This window comes from Temnothorax nylanderi, unplaced genomic scaffold (assembly GCF_030848795.1).
Source record: "Temnothorax nylanderi isolate EJ_2023f unplaced genomic scaffold, tnyl_v1.0 TNYL_tig0100_pilon, whole genome shotgun sequence".
Lineage (NCBI taxonomy): Eukaryota > Metazoa > Arthropoda > Insecta > Hymenoptera > Formicidae > Temnothorax > Temnothorax nylanderi.
In genome coordinates, this window is record NW_027249162.1 from 85,098 (window position 1) to 106,872 (window position 21,775).

Consider the following 21,775-nt stretch of genomic DNA (forward strand, 5'->3'; position numbering starts at 1 on the left):
TACACTTAGGCTCGTATTCTCAGTTTCCTTTTATCATAAAAATGCGCGCATTTAGCATATAGTTCACGTTACATATACTATAGAATCTCAGAAATTAATGCGCGCATTTATCGATAAAAAGTGAGCTGAGAATATGGGCCTTAGTGAAAATGCGCTGCGCCGATGATCTTCCACAGTTCTAACACTTATTGTGTCGTGCTGGATGCAAATTTTTAAAATTGTTTAAAGATTGGTGAATGGTCGGAATTCTTTATAAAAATGATTCGAAAGTATAAAACTCTTATAGAATTGTCAGAAAGAAAGTCTGTTAGAACTAAAGAAAATCAGCACGACACATATTCACTAAATGTCGTGCTGGGCGCGGATATCAAGAATTGTTTAAAAATTGTTAATTGATGGAATATCTAATTTCTACCTCTTTTCCTTAGAAATATGCGTGAAACAATAATCGATCCCGAAAATCTTTAAATAATCTGTATTCGCGCTTTCTTGCCAAACTATAACTGATAAGGAGTTTTACTATCTATCTTACAATTAGTCGGCCCTATCTATTTTAATACGTGTACAGACAATTAATCACTTCCACTCACAGAGACTGAAGTAAATCTGGTTTTGAAAATGATATTGACCGTGCTGCTTCTACCACAATATGATTTTCGCGTTCAACAGTCCCAATCTGTTCGGGCGTATAAGGAATAACTGTGTATCTAACACCTGATTTCTCAAGAAAATCGCGGACGTTCTTATTGACATATTCTCCGCCTCCATCGGTACGTAGTTCTTTAATATTTTCATATTCGACGCGCGTTTTTATCTCGCTACAAAAGATCTTTCTTTGCACTGCTGATTTATCGCGTAAAAAATAAATTGTCCAATATTCACTATAGTTATCTATAAAACTGACATAATATCTACTTTTTCCAAGCAATTCTACATTCATTTAACCGCACATATCAGAATGTACTCGTATTAATTCTCTCGGTGTCGCAGCACGTCCGATCCTTTTTCCAAAATGTAACCTGTGATATTTGCCGCATGCACAACCGTCATAAAACTCGTTATCTACAATAGTAATAAATGAAACAGAACCGTTATGATACACGATCAATTAAAGAGAGAAAAACACCATTTACGAACCGGACTGGATCTCGTAGCCTAATAATAATACTGTGTGAATTTTGTATACTTTTTCCAAACTCAGTAAACTGCGCGCCGATTTTTTGTCGGTTTTTGAAACATGGCTCTTTGTTGAAACAGCAACTCCATGTACTTAAATCGATAATCAATTTAAATTTTGACGCTAATAAACATCCTTAAATCGCTGTAAAGAATTTATTGCAAAAAATTATTGCTACCAAGATCCAATCTGGACCGTAAATGGTATTTTCTCTCTAATTGATCGTTATCTACAATTACACCAATTCTTCTATCTTTCAAGAAAAGTTTTTACATGCGACGCTTATTCTGATGATTGAATTGCTCGTGCTGTAGTATAGTGTGTCAATTTCGTGATGCATGCTGTACTCGATGTTAAGACTCGCAGATCCTATACAGTTTTCCGACTACTGTACATACAATTTTATTTTTACAAATAAAAATGCACGCTTTACCGTTTTTAAGCGAGAAAAATCTACACCTCTCTTCGCGGCTGCTCGCACGAAAAATAAGTTGTGTTTCATACCGTAGGTACATGCAGAACATCATACATGATTCCTTCCGACCATTTTCCGTTTACATTCGCTTCGACTTGAATATTACCTCGACCTAGAGCCGGCACTTTTTCATCGCTGCCGATGTAGATCGTCACTGGTTCTTGAAAATCGCCGATATTCGAAGAACTATTCGTCGATTCGTTATGTGAGCCGACGCTTTTGAATCGATTAATCAGAAGTCTTCCGCATCTGCTTGTTCTATGTATCCTGTGCTGATTCGTTCGATGTCTCCTCACTATGGCTCTTTCGAATCACATTCGGAACAGCCTTTGCACTCTTTGCGCTTATGATCCTTTTCACCACATGTAAAGCAACTTTACTTTTTCTTTTTTCATTTTAGACGAGTCTTTCTCTCAGAATTGCTTGCATGTTTCTTTGTGAAGTCCTGGCCTGCAAATTCATCTCAGAGAGAGCAGAGCTCTTGTCGATTTATCTGTTTCATTCCTTTTCCGCGTGCGTAACTCCTCAATCATGAGTCTTGCCGTCAAATTTTCAACTGTCCGTCGGTCGTTGAATTTTATACACTGAGAAAATGATTGAATTTTGACGGCAGAGTCGAAAGAATCCTCGTGATGAGCATGGACGAAGGTATCTCCATCAAATGCCTTCTTTTTGCTCGCCATTTGTTCCAGTTTCGGTTCGGTATATGCTCACATTTCCTGTAGGATCTCAACAGAATTCGTTCTGAATTAGACAGGCTCTCATCCAATTTCATATCAAAGACACCGTGCAATTTTTGCCACACGTCTCTTGCTGTGACGCAATTCATTATCAATTGCAGTGGTTTTTTATTCAAGCGTCGTGGCGGTCTGTTTCTTCGCCGCTTTATTGGCATTTGTCCTAGCTAGTTTCGCCTCATAATCCCGAGTCCCTTTCCTCAGGCTTGACGAGCGTGCCAACACGTACTTCCAACAAATCGTTGCTTTCCATCATAATGCGAACGACGAACTGCCACTCCTGCCAATTACTGGCGTAGCGCAATTTTTTCCACCTTGATTCCACCGATATCCATAGATCTTGACTCGCAATCGCACTTGATTCTCTCAGTACTGAATGCAGCCTTGCACCACACCAATGAAGACTCACTCTCATACAATCAAGGCACTTTCTAGAGAAGTCACGTACTATCGACTTTACTTCTTTACGCTAACATTACCTGGGTCTATAACATGTTATGGGTTAGTTATTTCAAATAACTAAGGTCGTGGATGAGAAGTAAGAAGTCTATTAATGAACACAAATGATATCTTGTAACACGAGTGATTTGGTCGACGACGGACAACTGACTGATTGACTGGCGACAACCTTTCTACGAGTCATTTGAAATAACGCAGTTTTTTACTTGTCACCCGATCGCCTCTTCTGGATACAAAACAATCGCTTACCTCATCTCGTATTAATATTGTAAGTCTTTTTTTTACCTCAACAAATTGGAGTTTAGATATGTCAAATTGTGGATATCAATTGCGCAATTAAATATACCTATAAAATCGTGACACGTATATAGTCCAGACATTTGACAAACGTTATCTCGATTTTTTAATGGCTGAATTATGCATAAACGTACCCAGGTAGCAAGACTCGTCATTTTGACGTCAATTGACGTCAAAAGTCTGTCATTTTGACGTCTTTTGACGTCATTTGACGTCAAAATGACGAGTGCTTGCTACCTGGGTAATGTATGAAGCACGATAAAAATAATAATGACGACAATATAATATCAAGTTACGATTAACTCCAAACACACGAAAGTGCCAAGAAAATACACACTCCGAAACAAAGGTATCGGTTTTGCGATATCTTTTGTCGGATATCGCTTCACGCGTATTCACACGTATCCAGACGGGAAATAAAAATAGATATATCAATTCTTCATAGCCCTGACATTTATAGTTTTCAACGCTTCTCGCGAGATTTATTGAGGTGAAGAAATTTGCACGGATAATTTTCTAGCGTTGATGCAAGCGCGGAAATTCTTTCAAATGGAAATAACGTAGTGCGCTGTGTTACACATTTCGGACCGCGAATTGTTCTTTGATTTAACTTTTGGTTGTCGACTAGTGGTATATGATATAATATAATCTATCATATATAAGCCACAAAATATATATAGGATACTTGCGATATCTTACTTGAAAGTGTCTCGCAAATAAGTCTTACAACGCGTGCGCTTTTTTCAATTTTATTCTCTGTAGATTATAATGCAAATTGTCACGTGTTAAATTCAAATATTCGATATATTCTGCTATTGAACACAATTGAATCAAAGATATAATTTATATGCATGTCATGTCAGTTTGATTATATTAGGAACTATTATTTCTGCTTGATAAAAGGTCGATATAGAATTTATTTATCGTACCAATACAGCAAAAACGACTGACGGAGTTATTTTTTATCGGAATCGAATATTGTGTCATGAAACTTTTAACTTGGCGAACGGACCGCGGAGCTCTGAGGAAATTAAATTATGAGAGAATTTATTGATTGAAAAGAGAGGAAAAAGGAGAAACGTCTGGATAGTATTGTGTTCGCCAGGTAGAAACATTATACGCAACATTCGGGAAACATGCCGACATGTCGTCGCGCTGCTGGTCAGAGCAAAAACCGCGGAACACCGGAGTAGCGGAGAGGCAGGCGAAATGTTCCATTATGTATTTGTTGCTACCACTTCTCGGCGGCGGTTGCAAGATAACGAGGGAGGCGCGCATCTCTTTCCTCCCCATCCCCCGTTGCCTATCTATCTGCCCCGTACTACCGTGACGAGATCCGAACAATTTTACTCGGGCGGGAGAGATACTCGTCGTCACGGTCCGTTGCCATCTTGTTATCTGCCAGAGGCCACGCGAAAAAAGGTAACGGGCGAGCGGTGGAGAGAGGGGTAGGGTAGGGACAGAGAGGCGCGATGGGTAAAGAATGAAGATAAAAGTGTGTCCCCGGTATCGCGGGGGGGGGCGGGGGTTGCACAGCGGGCGGAAACGCCGGAAAGTTCGGCCGAGGCGCGCGAAGCTTTGCTGGAACAATAGATCACTTTGCCGGGACACACGATCCGCAGGACAATCCAGGTCCCTAATCGAAATCAGTCGGTTCCTGGCGGCCGCGACGGACGAGAAGCACCGCGTCCATGTGTGCATGTGTGTGTGTGTGTGTGTGTATGTGTGTATTGGTATGAAGCGAGGATTTATTTACTCGGTACATAAAGCGGCTCAAATGGCGCCGGCAGGTATCACCGTATCAAATTGCTGGCGGCCATCAAAAAAGAATATTCGACGACCCGTCGCTCGCACTTTCTTCCCTTGCTTTTCACTTAAACTCACGCGGTCTTGCTCGCGAAAGTTCGTGTACCCGAATATTTTGAGATTTTCGAACTTTTAGACCATGCTATTGGTTTCTTCAATTTTTAATAAGGAACAATCGAATTATGTAAAACATATCGGTAAATTTGTGACGTAAGATGCAAAGACATACATTGTTAATCTTTGGATCTCTATTATATTTGGTAGATAGCTGAAGACACTATATATATATACATATATAGTATAATATTTTCAGAGCATATATACGCGATGTACATCGAGATAAAGTACGGGATTGAAATTCTATTCTTATTTTAAATTATTTATAGGATATATCTCCGGCACAGAGAATGTGCGCAATCTTCAGTAGCTTTTTCAACGCGAGGAAAATGAAAATCTGCTTTTTATCCTTCTCTTTATCCATTTCCTTTTTAACTTTTCCTCAAAGCGAGGTTCATAGCGCCGGTCAAGCAGATGCAGAAGAGCCGGGGAGCTTCCTCCTTTAGTTAATACAGACGTTACATTCGCAGGCAACTATTTCTGCAAAGTTGCACTGAATTATGTATACGCGCCCCTGTAAATATACAAGTGGAATATAGTTTAAATTGATAGCACTTAAGTAGAGCGTTAAATTCAACGCGACTTTTGTACTCATTCGCATTTTATCGTATCAGGATGCACTTCTTAATGCACATATCCCGCGGTATGCGCTGGCATTCGTTCTCGCAATTTCGCGGTCACATTATCCCACAGGTCGCGAAAGCCCGGCTTGCATAGTATATTATACAATAAAAACGGACGCCGCGCGCGCGCTTGAATTTTTCATTGTCACGAAGCTCTTTGAGACGTTGGACTGTCATGCGTTGCATTTTGGAGTGAAAGATTCATAGTGGATTGAAAGATGTCAAATTCTTGAGAAACTCCCGCGATCAAGATTCGCAATCGGTTTCTCGGAGGTGACATCACGCGATACAAATGAGAAGCTGAAAGCGCGAAACTACAATACATATTATGTGTGTAAATATTAAAATTATGAATATTTGTTGTGCTTATCGTAAATACGAATCATATCTCCCGTATAATAAATTATGTATGTACACAATATTGTATCTCTTGTATGTATAATATTTGTACACTCTAAAATGTAATCATGTTTACCAAACTTTATACGTGAGAGAAATTACTTTTTTTTCCCCATTCGGTGAAAGAGAGAAAAGAGCAATCTAATTCAGTTTTGTGGTTTGGGCACTCAGAATGCTAATGAAAGACGTGTCGGAGGAGAGAGAGAAGATATACCAGCGTGCTGAATCCAAAATATCACTTTGCATAGCTTACGAAACTATCATGCTGAAAGTAATACTCAACTAGTTTCCGATTCGTTTTGTTAACCTTACCTCGATCGATTTGCCACGATTGCATCCGCGATTTGCCGCCAGAGAAATTTTATAACAGCGCCAGCACGCGCAGTTAAAGCCATTTGCGGCGTTTCTCGGGAGAATTATTTGCAGAAATAATTTCCCTCGTAAGTACGGAAGTACAGAGGCGCAAAACGAATCTCTTTTTGTCGCCAAAAAAGTATTACCCGATCGGACAAACGCGGATTTTGTCCGAACTTTTGCGAGAGAGCGGAATATAGAACGCGAACGGGGGCAGTGTTTGCGTTTTGCGCCGTTCGCTTAACGCCGTAAACTTTCGTTTCGGCGGTATTCGAGTATAATCCGTAGAAAACATCCACCGCGACGTCAGCGACGCTGTCATTGTGACCGTCGGAGAACCGCTATTACCTCGGCGCTTCTAGTATCGCGAAATGTACTCAATCTGGGGCAGCGCGTTGCCCGTTGTCGCATGGGAGAACCTCTCCGATCCGCGGCGTTCTCGCGACGTTGTCGACAGCATGGGACTACGGATTGGTCGTTTTAGAGGCGCAAATATCGTGCTCCATCGCGTCGTAAATTCGCCGTAAACTCTGTACTTGAGGCCTCTTTGCGCAATGGGAGGAAAGAGAAAGCGAGAGAGCAAGAGAGAGTTGCCCACCCGCTGCGATGAGTTCGCCGCAAAGTAACGATCTTATTCTTCGTTTATTTCCCGCGCGGACAAAGTCTATCGCAAGAACGTTTCTATGCCTCGAGCTTCTATTGAATTTCCCGCGACGTGAATCACAATTGGGGCAAATCCCCGCGGATACGAACATTCATCTTTCAGCCTGATTGTCATAATGGATTATTTATTTGACTTGACCTCTTAGGAACCTTCGCCAACGTTAGCATATTTACCAAGGTAATAACGTAAGACGTCTAATATTAAAGAGAAAAAGATGGAAACTTCAAGTAAGAACGCACGAAAATTTGCTCAAAAAGCATCCGTTACTTCCACTTGATAGCGAGTATTAATTGTCTTCCTCCGTCTTCGTCATATTCTTCAGCATTCTTCTGAGTAAATATTTCTGCCTGTTTTAATAAGCGCGGAATATCGCGTTATAAATCCGTCGAGACTGCGGTACTCGAAATTTCTTCGCGAAGTGAGGAGCAGATGTTTATCTTTCAGGAAGTGGCCTCGGAGTAAGGTAACTATCCTCCTTCTCATTTATTTAGGCTCCTGTTCCATCTAATTTGACTAAACCTCTCTTTCCATCCTCTCTCTCTCTCTCTCTTTCTTTTTCTCCTTTTCTCTACTTCACGCATAAGTTGGCAAGTGATCGTACAATGCTAATCTTTTCCACGGTTCCACGTACAATGCTAATCTGTTCCTCGCGTTCTTCGGATATTTCTCGGAATAAATCATTTATGAGAAACGACGAAATCATACGTTTCGATGCGCAGCCAGCATAGCCCGATATCGATAAAATTGAAATTGGTTTCATCGTGTGTGCGAGATGAAAATTCATTACGTCGTTTCACATCGTACGGCGAGATATCGATGTAATTAATGAAAATTTGACGTTGAACGCGAGACGCTGGCGAAGCTTCGATCGCCACAGTGGGAACGATCGGGCGCGACGTCGATTGTGTATTTGCGTAATATTAAATGTTACATTGCCACATTCATGTATTCATTATACGTATATATCAAATACGCGATATATTTACAGAAAGGCGGAGTGTATATATGCGCGAGAAATCAGCTCGCCGCGCCGCCCGTCCGCCATCGCTAACGTCGGCGGGCGCTCCCGTTCCGCTTTGTACTTTGCCCGCGCGGATAAAGATACCGGATAAAGGTATCGGGGAAACGGAAATGGACTTGCAAAGCGTGCTGCGAAAAGTTGCAAACTTCTGCAGCGAAATAGGCTACCGTGCCGCTGTAGTCGAATTTAGAAGTGTATCCGTTCACGTTTTGCACGACGTGAAAGACTTAAAAAAGCACGCACGAGTGCTTCGAAAATTGCGATCCGTATCCGGCCAGTCGAAAAACTGGCATCGTGTACATCGCCCCCGATGCAACGGTAAACTTATACGTATACCACATACGATCCGAATTTCTTACGGGTTATATGGAGCAAGTTTAACTTTTCTCCCTTTCGCAGACGTATGATCTCTCTATGTGCCACGGAATACTCGAGAAGTAATTTGATATGCATCGCACATTGATCAATCAATATATTCGTAAGCGTGTAAAGAGAAGTAAATGAAATAACATGGTAAATTAATTTCTTACGTGTATTATTAACCCTTAAAGGCTACACTTCGAATTTCAACCACTTGACTCTTCAAAAATTGATGTCTTTGAACAATTTAATGTTAATTATTGGCAATTTTTTCAATTTTATTATATTCTTCAGTCTTTTCTACCCTTATTTCATATAGAATTCTTTAAAATTTAGTTGATAAGACCCAGCTTTGTACGCGATCAAAGGTCCATATGCGAGGTTCCGCGAGGTCCATATATGGACCATGTAGTCTTTAAGGAGATTAAGAAGATTAAATTATAATATTTTAAATTATATAATATTATAGCGGCAGCGAAACATTTTTACTTTACACTTATTATATTTCCGTTATATGCACGGAAATTTGAAAGATGATCAATCAGGTAAATAAGACGAGAGCCGACGTTTTTAGGTTTCATTAATTTAGCGTGGCAGACTTGAATTACACAGGAGACAGTTAGTCGCCTCAATTAAATCAAAACTGGTGCAGAGTTAGCCGTAGTTTCCCACGGTCTGTCAAGATTCCCTGAGGATATCATGCATTATGTCCATATATCGGCGGGCCAACGTCAACGTGACGTGGACGTCCTGACAATGACCTGTACCGGATGCCGGCCGATAGCCACGTGACATCCTTCCCATCCTTCCGCTCGAAGGGGCGAATGAAGCTTATTCCGGGATATGAGCATGCGATCTCTCGCCGGCTTAATTGGACGATTTCAGAATAGAGAATCGATTGGCGTATAAAAGAAACGCGTCGTCCTCCCTCGCTTACAGAATAAACGAGATTCTCGCCGCGGCCCTCAACGAGACGAAACGCGTTCGTGATTTACGAGCACTGTCGTCAGATGCTCGTGACGCGAGTACATCCGAACAAAGCGATCGATTCTCCTGTATCAGGTCTCGACAGTACTCGCGCAGATTACTTACGGCTCCATCTCCGACGTCTGGAAAACTCAGCACAGAAGAGTGACAGTCATGCGCAAACGTTGTTATAAACGGTTTACTCTAACATTTTCATCCCCACGACAATATCCCTGATAAACGAACGCGCCTTATATCGACGGGCTAATTACCTGAACTTGGAAACTGCATTAATGTAGAAAAGGAGGAACAGCAAAGCCGTCTCCTACGTTATTCCGCGAATTACACGGCAATGCGAAATTTCATTAAAACAAGAGAGAGTGCATCGTCTCTTATCGGATCTTATAATAGGATGACATTAACGAAGATCAAAGTGTACTCGCAACGAATAAGAATCTCTCGATCTATTTTCTTCCTTTAATTCGCGATCCGCCGATACCCTCCTTCCCAGCCTAATTAGCATTTTCTCTTGGATCCTATAATTAACTATGAAACTCAAAGAATTCTTAATAGAGTGAAAATACAACTATGTTTCATACTCAAGTTTATATAAGCGTTCCACAAAACAGCCCGGTTGATTACGTAATGACAGCGCAATTGTAGCGCATACTTTTTATTCGATCTAAAATATACCCGAGATACTTTCGAGTTTCTAACTGTATATAACTAATGTCTATTTACCCACATATCGACGGCCCGATTATAGTTGCTTACGCAATTCGAGATGCAAGGAGAATCCCAACAAATCTCATTGAAGCCCGCTGAAAGCTCATTGAGATCGCTTCGGTATCTGCTATCGCGATAATTGCGGCTCGTCGACAAAGATCAGGCATTGGCACTAAAATGGGCATAAAACCCACGCGAGAGGCCTTTCGCGTCCGCTTAATTTGCAAGGCATTAACCTTATTATTACGGCGGTAATACGGGCCGCGAGTTTGCCAGGGAACAACGTGTGGGGCCGGGGAAGGGTGGTTGCACGCGAGCAATCTTTACAGCCCTTCTCGGAAATGAAAAGTCGTGTGCCTCCCCCTCTCCCCTCCTCTTTCCCCGGTCGCGAGCGCACAACACTCGTTCCTCATTTTTTCTCTCCTACCTCATGAACCTGTGCTCCTCCTTTTTCCCTTCTTCCTCTCTCTCTCTCTCTCTTGCCACTCAACACGCTTCCCTTTTTTTCTGGTTGTGAGAGTTTCTCTCTACTCGCCCCGAGTAACTGCACGTTAAGCGCAATTTTTAAAGCAACGGATGGCAAAAATTGCTTCATTCGTATAACTATTGGCGCGACGCAGCCATAAGACGCTTTTTTCGTTCGCCACCGAATTGTTCAAATTGTCTCGCGAGAATCGATTTTGTAGAAATGTGTAGTTTTTAAATGTATCAATTTTACATTTTCTCGAGCAACATTGATTAACTGTGTGCCATCAATGTCCATAAAACAATAATATCCTTGATGGAAGACGACATGATGTAACTTCGATAGACCCAGAAAGACTTTGACATTGCGAATAAAGAGATTAGATTTATTCGCGAGTTTCTCCGGATGAATCCACGTGCACGATATCGTCAGTGTAAGCCTGCGTATGTGCGTACGTACGATACGTAAGCGCGCACGTGCATCGACGGAAACGTTGCCGGGATCCCCGATAATTGAGACCCGAAAACATTCTCTGACGAGTCGCATTATTCGTATGTGAAGGCCGAGAGTTCAATTATGCACAATAAGACCATTCAACAGTTAATCACTGTATATCTGGCGGATCAATTACCGGATAATGTAATTTTATGCTTCCCGATTGTAGCGTATTGTGAAGCCGTTACGTCATCGACGGAGAATTACAATATGGGAAGTCTATTTGGCGTTTTACAACTTATTTCAAGTGTACGAATCATGATATAATCTATATAAGCACGAAATTACACAACTGCAGATATTATTTTCTAAATCATGTGTTCATATTTGTAACATAGGTATTTTAAATTCCCAAATAATATGAAATAATATAAAACGTACTTTTAAAATGAGAGATGGAACCTGTTTAGTATTCATCTAAATTAAAGTTTCTAATTATACATGGAGAACCTCTTCTGCCGAAAATCAGTTTCCTCCTGTGTACTCATGATATACTGCCAGCCACTCTCTTTCCTACACGCGAGAAGATTTCTCAAGTGTATTTGAGGTTTCCTCTTAAAGCTGACCTAAATGCGATTAATGAATATGCAGTCCTATAAATTCTGACATCAGAATTGCAGTAACAATTACAGCGAGATATACAAGTACATGAGGGTGAGGGATGGTCCAGCGGCGATTTCTTTATCTACACGTTCTTAATTTAATTAAATTGTGAAGCATTGGATTAATTCAGCTGACAAAATTAAACATGTTCAAGAACAAGATGCCGTTACTAAGCAATGGCATCTTTCTGACGGCCATTCCAAGATTAGAAAAATACCGCGAACGAATTCGTTACATTTTCCGGGGACCATTCGTTCCGCATGTCCCCGGAACACGGCGTTATTTACCAGATATATAACCGGAGGCGATGCGCTCCGCGTAAGGGAGCGAGTTCCCGAAGGAGAATCGGTTCAACCCCCGATCTCTAGCCCTCGCCAACCGCGCGCCTCCGGCGGCCTACTTACTCGCGGGGGGAGATTTCTTAAGCGACGAGAGACCGCGACGACGTAGTGCTCCCGCGAGTTGCTGCGCGCGGGCGCCGTTAAAATAGAAAGCGCGACGGCGGTACATTTGCCAGGGACTACCTACTACCTACTCCGGCCGGACGAGCGCCAGGAGGGTGAGGGGATGCAGAATAATCTCACGAGAGAGAGACGAAGTTCCCCGGTAAGTAGCCGGCCGGCTATACGCGCCCCCTCCCCCCTGACCGTCGTCGTCGGTTTGAACCAGGGAAAAGGGGGTCAGGTCAGGTCGGCGCGCGCGCGAGAAGGTTGGTGCGCCGCGCCGCGCCGCGCCGCGCCATCACTGCCGCTGCAGCCGCCTGCCGCTGAGAAGCTGGGAGAGCGGGCCCTGGAGCGCGGGATTAGATTGCTACAGATGGGATGCGAGAGAGTCTGGCCGTATCTCGAGAATGCCAATTTGATTTCGGTACGAAACGGCGGAAGACCGTAAAGTATACAACAAACGCTACGGGTGCAACGAACCCTACGTCGCGACCGAGAGCGCGGGCAGGTCCGGTCTCCTCCGGAGTGATTCCTTCAAGAAGGAATCGCGAAAACGTTTGTATTATGTATCCCGTTTGCTTCGGTGAACGGGCAGGTACAACGTTATAATACACGTGATATTTGAATAACGATCTCCGTATTTGTTTCCCGCTGAATTGTTGCCGCTTCGGTGGCTTAACTGAATCGAGCTCTGCTTCCTATATCGCTATTGCATCAGCTTATTTAATTATCGTATCAACGAGCGGATGCGTACAGACTCGGCAAATGAATACCGAGAAGCCATTACGGAAAGTATAACTCGTAGGAATATCTTAGAGAGAAAGATAGAGAGAGAGAGGGAAGCTTTCTTTCGCCGACTTTGAGGCATGCGAAAAAGATTCGAGAAATAACGAGTTTTGAATCGCCCGCATCGCCGATAAGAGAGGATCTCGAGAAAAGAGCACGGATACTTCTTATATTTCACTTCAATAACTACGATGTGCTTTACTATAATATTGTATGATGTAATACGAGTTTCCGTCTTTCTATTATTAAATAAAACGGTAGAATTTTTCGCTTTCTCACAGTATGTCAAACGCACGATAACAAATTCCTTTCCTTCTTTAATAAAAAAAATAAGTAATCACGTATCTATTTACTCTAATTACATATATTTTACGTATCTCAATAAAATAAGATTTATTTCTAAAAAAAAAAGTAAACACAAGACTTTGTTGCATTGTATTCAGATAAGTCAAAAATAGTCACAATATTCACGAGGAATTATGCCTCAATCAATTTGATATTTCGCACGTAAGAACTATACATTGCTATATATCACTTAATATTATAACAGCGGCAGCTATGCTATTTAATGTGCATAATCGAGCTCCAACTCGGCTGTATCCTGCATGATCGTTGCACCCGCACCATCGCAATCGCATATCTCCGACGCATCATCCTATTTCCGTACAATTACGAGTAACATTATCTATGGAAATTGCCACTTACCCGCGCTACTATGTGCGCAAGGATTAAACCCGGCGTATTCAAATCTTAACTAGTGAACGGTCGTTCTGGCAATGGCAGATTTCATCATTAATCCGGGGGAGGAACGGAAGGGGGACATGGCAAAACCACGGCTTGAGAAACTTCTTTAAATTGGGACGAGGAAGGGAAAGGTGAATAACGGCGGCATTGGTTAGACGGCAAAGTGAGGGAGCGAGAGAAGATTATGATACCGCAAACGCGAACGAGAGTGGAGGAAAAGGAGAAGAGGAACGATGAGTCGTCGTCCGGTGATACCCGAAACGAAGTCTGAACGACGGGGAAACCGATGAAAGCGGTCTCCTATTAGCATTCTGTATAATCTACTTGCGAGTGCATTCGAGCAGCGACGTACGACTAAGCCCCGCAGTTCGGGGAGTATTCGCGGCAGTCTTCGAACTGCGGCAAGAGGCCACTTCGTAAGTTGTACCAGCCAACGGGCCCGCAGACTAACTCGGCATCGGCCCCAGAAGTTCGCATTGGTTTGGGGTTGGATTTCTGATTCTAGTGTGCTACCTTTTCAACAAACTCACGGCACGCGTTATTCCCGCGCGCGCATTCCGCATGTAATATCACGCCGCCAATTCAATGGCGTGTCGCATTAATTCATTCCCTGATATCAGCTTCTTGCGGCGCTAATTGAATATCCAGCGGTCGAGTGTACGAGCAGGCTACCATAATCGGTATCGAGAGGAAATGGAGAAACAACTTTATTTCAAGTCTATTAAGTATTTTAATAATGCTCGTTCTAATTTCCGCCAATATCGTTAGACGGCGGTATAATAAATGAATGATTCGAGATATAATGATATGAACGGAAGAGATGATAAATCGAGAGTAACAAAACACATAACAACTATCGATGTCCTGATGTGGAATCTTTTGGTGAGGCGATATTGACAAAAATAATCGAAATATATAAATGCGAACAATTCATTGACGGAAAAAGAGACGCAGTTTTTTTTACTTACCGACCACTTCGAGATAACCGATCTGACTTTTCATGGGATCCGTGTTTATCTGACACATGTACCAGCCTCGATCGGACTCCCGCACTTCCCGTATGTGAAGGAACCATGTCCGGTGGTCGCTGTGGGAAACCGCGATTCTGTGATTCTTCGTGATCACGTGGCTCGCTATCGTCAAAATAGTTTGCGTATCGACACGCAGCCATGCCACCTAAAAAACAAACAACATAAATGTTATTATTATGTATGCTGTATGTTAATAGCGGACTATGCAGATAGGTTGGTTCAATATTAAAACCCGCATTAATATCCGAATCATTAATCAATAATAAGTTTAATCGTTGGCCGATTATACATATTGTATATACATGAGAGATTGAAATAATAATTATTTTTCATACGCATTTATTACGCTAGTACAAAATTATCTTACTATTGCTGCAAATAGATTTATTTTTGTTTAATTTATTATCTACTCTATATCTATTTTGTATTTATATATATAATTTATTGTATTCAATAATGTCCACGATGTAAAACGGTCAATTTCAACTAATCCTAAAGTCTATTTTTTTTTGTTCTTCGATCTTTAATGCACAGCGCAGAAACCAATTAACGGCAATGCAATTAAGAGTTAATATCTTATCTGAATAAAATTATTTGCCACGTGAATTTGTCGCAAAATCGTTATCTACGTTATTTTAAAACAATGTTTTAAAATTTGTACAGAATGTAGCAATTAAATATTAGAGTGCGCATTTTAACGCAATAACGAAACGCAGTTATTAATCACACGTTAACAATAAGTACTCGAGATGTGCATTTTCGTGTCTTAAGGAAAAGAGCTGTCCCTTTTTTTCCCCGCGGAACGTTCCGCGGCGCGCGGTCGAGTCCGACATCCTTTAATTCATAAGTCTCCAGCCGACTTTTGTATTCCAGTTCAACGGACCGGCGGCGATTCTTTTCCCGCCGTCTACCTTTCCACCAGCATTCGCCTTCGGATTATTCCCCCACGGTTTCCGGTCCGTCCATATCAATTATAATTTTTCACGGCGGCGGCCGTACCCGTGGGTTGGAGAAATAAAACGCCGTGGGATCATCCGGGAGGGAGGGGGAGGGGGGCGGCCATTCCGTTATTATATTATTCCAACAGTTTAATGCTCTTTTATTCGCGAGTTATTCGCTCCGCGTCTCGTATAACGAAGTTTCGCAGATAACTGCCCCTGGTTTGTTGCATATATGCTGTTCGCGCCTAGATCGTCGATCAAGTAATTTATAGTAATTTAGCGAGGCGGACGTGTGCGTATTGAACCGAACGGTGAACAAAATAAACCTCGATGAATTATGGCGTTACGGAGATTATATATAAGTCACAAAGTTACCGCGAACTACAGCGAGGGAGCAACCTTTGAAAACGCAATGGCAATTCAGTAATGAATCTGCGGCGCAGTTCGATATACGGATGGTATAATCATCAACCGATTAAGCGCTTCCTTTATTGCCGTCGCTTTTGCGAAGCGCTCCGAGTATTGTTGCCGTCGTGTGCGCAACGTGTTGCACACACAATCGGCGAATTAATTAAGAAAAAGGTATGTGTAACATGTTGTTGTGCATCGCTACGCGGCCCTTTTACATTACGCGCCGCCGTATCCGCGGCGGAGAATCGAGGCAGACGTTATTGACATTAAATAAATCGACGAAGCATTCTTAACATTTTTCCGCCACGCCGCTGTTTGCGCTCCGCGCTGCACGCTGCACGCTCCTCCCGAGCGTAACATTCGATTACGCGATCGGCGCGCTTTCTTTGTTGGGCGATTCGAGCTCGCGGCACGCGGAGGGGGAGAGAAGGAGAGAGAAAAAAGAGGAGGGTCGCTTCCGGCGTTCTTTAAAGTAATCATTTCCCTCGGCCTGGCCGATGCAAAATGCGCGCACACGAGTCCGCCCCCCGGGGGCACCAAACATCACATGCATGTCATCCCAGAAATTATAACGTAAACGGGTATAACGTCCGCGGGAATAAATGTTTGCGCACTGAAATAGCAATTCCATTATCCTGCGCCTTTGAAGATAGAGGATGCAACGGGAGTTGCACGAATGTTACTCTAACGCTGCGAGAATACGGCAAAAATACCGGCTGTCCGGCCGCGAACGTAACGTGCAACAGCGTACGCAAAAGGCGCACAAGAAGTTATACAAGCGCGCAAATCGGCAAAATGCAACCACCTTCCCCTATGTGGATAGGTGATCGCGTGAATAGCTCTCGCCCTTTTCATGGAGTCCGATTTTTCTTAACGGTCCGATTTGCTGGGACGCGCGTGATGAAATTCGGATGGGTGGTTCGCTGGCTGGCTGGCTGGCTGGCTGGCTCACTCGCGGATCGCGGATTTGCTCATTGATGGACTGGCTCCGTACGATCGCAATTTTAACGATCTGCCCTTTCTCTGATGCTGCAAACGTGAATAAATGTCGCGCCGGAGATGCTTCACGCTGCCATAGCAGCGCTCAGATATCAACCTTTTATAGAGCACTAGAGTATGATATTTTATTTATCACTCCACGTGGCTGATACACGGCCGATGTTAGGATGTCATCTAGAAGGCGGGCGATACTTTATCACTCGGAAAGTAAAAAGAAAGAGAGGAAAATAGCTTTCATCTGTGATAAAAATTATATGTTGCATATTCCCTTCAATGTAAAAGTTTTTGAAAAAGCGTTAAAAATTTACTCGCTATCAAAACGCTTTCTTCTCTCTTCGCTAACAGTAAACGAGACAGAGAAGAAACAAAAGGAAAACGTGCAGTGTGAGATCCATAGATCATTAATTACGTATCCATTACATTCGTGCACAGTCGGTTACCTGTTCGAGTATTATTAGGAGAAAATGGTGAACAAGAGAGCTAAAAAAGTTCTCCCGCTTGATGAGCTTGAATAAGCTTTAATAATTTAGTTCTTTGTTACATCTTTTTCAAATTATTATTAATATTTCTCATTTAGGAAAAGGTTAATTATGTCGAAATAAATAAGTGATGAAACGTGCTTATGAAAATGGAAAGAAATGGGGGAATAGTAACGGCTGATACATCTCGTTAATCTGGAAGATATACTCTAGGACGAAAGGACCACGGGAGCTTCATTAGCGAACCGTCTCTCAGAACCGTCCGTCGACCTTTACTCCCACATTCGACCGCGTCGATTACTCGGTTAATTATCTCAGATGACGCTGCTTCAAAGTCACCGGTATGACGGAAAGTACAGAGGGGAGATAGAGATAGAGGGAGAGAGAGAAGATTCGGAACACGTGCGTCTAGTACGGGTCCGACTCTCGGATGCAGATATCAAGCCGGGCGCCTGTAAATCTGCCAGAGACCGGTGTGAAACGCTGGATGGGTTGGATTAGGGCGAGGAGGCAGAGGTCGAGGACTGGTCGACCACCTAGTCGGAAGCACCGCCATGAACTATTGCATTTGATATCCACACCGATGAATGGAAACGTTGAGCGCCCTGTCCAGCGTGGCGCCGCCATCTCTGACCACGATGAACGTGAATGCAGGTATAATGCCCCCGTCGTGCTTCCGCCGACTATGATAACCAAGTATTTACGGCCCGCGAGACCATCGCGCGAGTTTCTGTAATTTACGGAGACTCCGAGAACCCGGCCCGCGTCGGCGACTATGTGTCACCCTCCGCGCGCTTTCCTCGGCGCGGAGTTTCACGATTTTTCTGGATGGAACTGCGGCGAAGCAGGTGGCACCCTACTGCGCTCGCTGGCCTCCTTATCATATACAAAAAATTTAATTTTAATCCTAGCTTGCTACTACACTCCAGCCCAATAAATCGCTAAACGTTTTTTGTTTTTTTATTATCATAAACATCTTATTCAGAGTCTGTATTTCCAATTTCTACAGTACAAGCTTAAAAATACTAATTAGAATAAAGATGACAATGCGACAAAAGTCGAGCGATCTCACGGACCGGAGTGTGGCAGATTAAGGACTCGAAAACAAATGTGGCTAGCTAGGGTCAACAGTAGCTCAGTGCAATTTTCCTTCTTAAATAACAAGCACTCCTGTAACTATGTCTTTTGGCGCCATTCTTATGAAATGTTACTTACAAATGACACTCTTGCTCTTAACACGCATGGAATGTACCGTCCATCTCGTCTCTAACAGCACTAATTACGTCGGTTGTACGGTGCTTCCCGTACAACCACAATCCCGGAGAAACCCTCTTGATGTTCGTGCACAGGCCGTGCACACTGACGCATCCCGGCATAAACTTGTTTCGCGCGACGGCTTTCCCGACTTTCCCGACATCCGCGACGTATCCCAGGAAACATTTGGTTCAATTTCTACTTCTCAATTTCCGCCTCCCTCCGAGTTGCTTCCTCCCAGAATCGTGGCCCGTTCGCTCGCCGTGTTCCTCGAACGGTGGCGGACCCCCGAAGTTTTTGACAGGTCCGCTCTCAGATGGGGGTACCTAAGCAGAGATTTCGACGAACTTCGTTCGCACGAGCGAGAGATCGCAATGTTATGGTCATCGGTAGTCGCCGGTGATCAGACTCGTCGCGAGAGAGAGCCGAGATTAGACTAGACTCGTAAGATTAATTTTCAGGGATATACGTGCCGGCGAATGCGCCAACGATTACGTCGACAGCGATGACAGTTCAGAAAGGCGCGTGTACGAGTTTTACGACTTTACACGAGAAGTCCATCTTGGATCGTATATTTCCACACTTGCGACATTCGGGCCCTGCCTGGCATCAGAAAACCCCCGTTTTGGTTTTCGCGCGCCTTAAATCAGTGCCAGCCGTCATCTTTGATTAGTCATAGCTTTGCGATTTCATAAATCCTCGGACGGGACACGAATTTGCGAGCGAATTTTTCCCCTTTGTGTTTGCATCTTTCAAATTTCTATGAATGGTACTCTGGAATTATCGGAGGATTACACGCGAGAAAGACGCGTGTGGATATCCGACAAATATTACTCCAGTTACCCGTAAACATTACCACTGATTCTGCACTGCTGTCACAGAGCGACCTTTTTTTCGGCAAATTTGTTTTCAGTTAGTTTCTTTGCGCTAGCGCGACGGGAAAGAACTTTAATATTTCTGGGCACTCGCACGCAGTGCCATATTTTAATGTAAAGCAGATATTAATGAAACAACTTTCCAGAAATTTTTCCATTTCGCGATAAAATGTGAGCTTAATGGAAAATTTTCAGATCGCACCAGGACAAAGGACTTTCAAGTTACGGGAATCTTTTAGCAACGATCGTAAATTTGCGTCTTCACGCGAACGTCGTGAAAAACCGTGCATACATACATACGCGCACGAACTCGCAATATTAAGTTCAAACGAAGTAAAGCCGCAGCAGTTTCGAAATTCAGGCTTCTTGCTTTTGCAAGGAATATTAACTAAGCCCGCGTGCAAACAGCCGCCGCCGCCGCCGCCGCGGTGATCCGCGGGCTCGATATAATTTCGCGCCGGAATTGAATTCCAATACGCCACTTTCCCATCCGCCGTTATGAGGACGTTTCTTTTTTTTTCTTCTTCTTTTTCATCGGATCTTACCACGAGCGCGGATAATCGGCTCGAACGACGAAAATGCATTCTACGACGATGCACTTTGGGAGATCTCGGGATTTCATCACCGTTAGCAGACGTTCCACCTCGTTCCCGGGGCTGCATTGAAATAAAGTTAGCGAAACGTTAACCACCGTCGAGCCACCGTGGCCTCCCCCTCTGGACGTTGAAGTACTTCCCCCACCCCCGTAACCCTCTGGCTTTTAACCGGAGTAAAGTCTCCTCCAGATAGGACTCTTCTGTACGACGCGATACGAAGTTAAGTTGATCTCGACAGTGAGATCAACTTCGTTAGACTCGGATAACCGCACCGAATTGCCACGCGATTCATAAATATCATTTCGATTGATGGAACACACGTCATATATGTACAGGGTGTATCATAAGTCACCTCTGGAAAATGAATCGACTTACTTTGACTTTGTCAATTCATTCTCGATGGGTCGTGACTTATGATACTCCCTGTATATTTATTCAAATGATACAAGTAAATCCATGTGTGTTATTTTTACACGCATAAACGTCTAAAACTGACACATCTGACTGAAGCTCATTTTACATGTTTTGTTGCGTGTTACATTAACGTTAAATTAACGTTAAACGTATTAAATTAAAAGTTAATACGTTCAACCGTGTTAAATGACGTGATTTAAAACGGCAAGAAATGTGTAAGAAGAGCTTCAGTTAAAATAACACGCTTGAATTTGCAGTGTACAATTACCGAAATACCGCCTCGTCCTATTCTCAGAGTACAGTCGCATGAATTCACGTTACGTCACTTAAAAAATGCACGCATCTAAGCCCTTCGTGAGAACTCGGAAAAAGATACCGAATGATACTTAATACATATGAAAACCAGTAATTCTGAGCGGTTGGAAGAACGAGCCAACGGCCGACGAAACGTGTCTGGTTGGCGCAATTGGCGCAAGGGGTTAACACGCGAGATACGGTAACCCGGCATAATGATGGGGATATTAAAGTAATTAAGGTCTCCAAAGTAGTCGACGAGTGTTGTAGCGGTATACACTGTCTCTCTCTCTCTCTCTCTCTCTCTCGAGGGGCTCTCCTCGAAATGTCAGGACAAAATGTCATACGTGATTCCGTATATATGCTCGTCTATACGCTCCTTTACGGGCGGTTCGATATTAGCTCCCGTTATCAAAACTCGCGTCTCTTCGTTCCGCCTATGCGCAAAGGGATAAAGTTCAAACTTAATTGCGCCGCTAATGCGCGATCTAAATGCATGCGTGACGCGAGCAACGAGAGACTGCCTTTTTTTTCTTGCCCTGTATAAAGCTTGTGGCATATTTTTAACTTAGGTCGGAAGCTTCTCTCTTTTTCTCACGGCCGGTAGAAAAGAGATATCTTTGCGAACTTTAATTAATATTGCCGTTACGGGGTACACCTTTGCATTTTTCTCTTGGAGTGCAATTTTAACTTGACGGCGCAATTTAATGGATGTAAATGTCACGAGAGCGTAATTATTATTCGTAATTATTTAAATGGGAGG

General features: G+C 43.1%; 1 protein-coding gene across 1 annotated transcript in view; it reads right to left on the minus strand.

Moving 5' to 3' along the window:
* LOC139775512 (neurotrimin) overlaps positions 1 to 21,775 on the minus strand; it is a 167,034-nt gene that overhangs the window by 37,612 nt on the left and 107,647 nt on the right. The window contains exon 3 of the mRNA XM_071711539.1: positions 14,687 to 14,894. Within this exon, the coding sequence (XP_071567640.1) occupies positions 14,687 to 14,894 (208 nt within the window). The remainder of the gene's footprint in view (positions 1 to 14,686; positions 14,895 to 21,775) is intronic.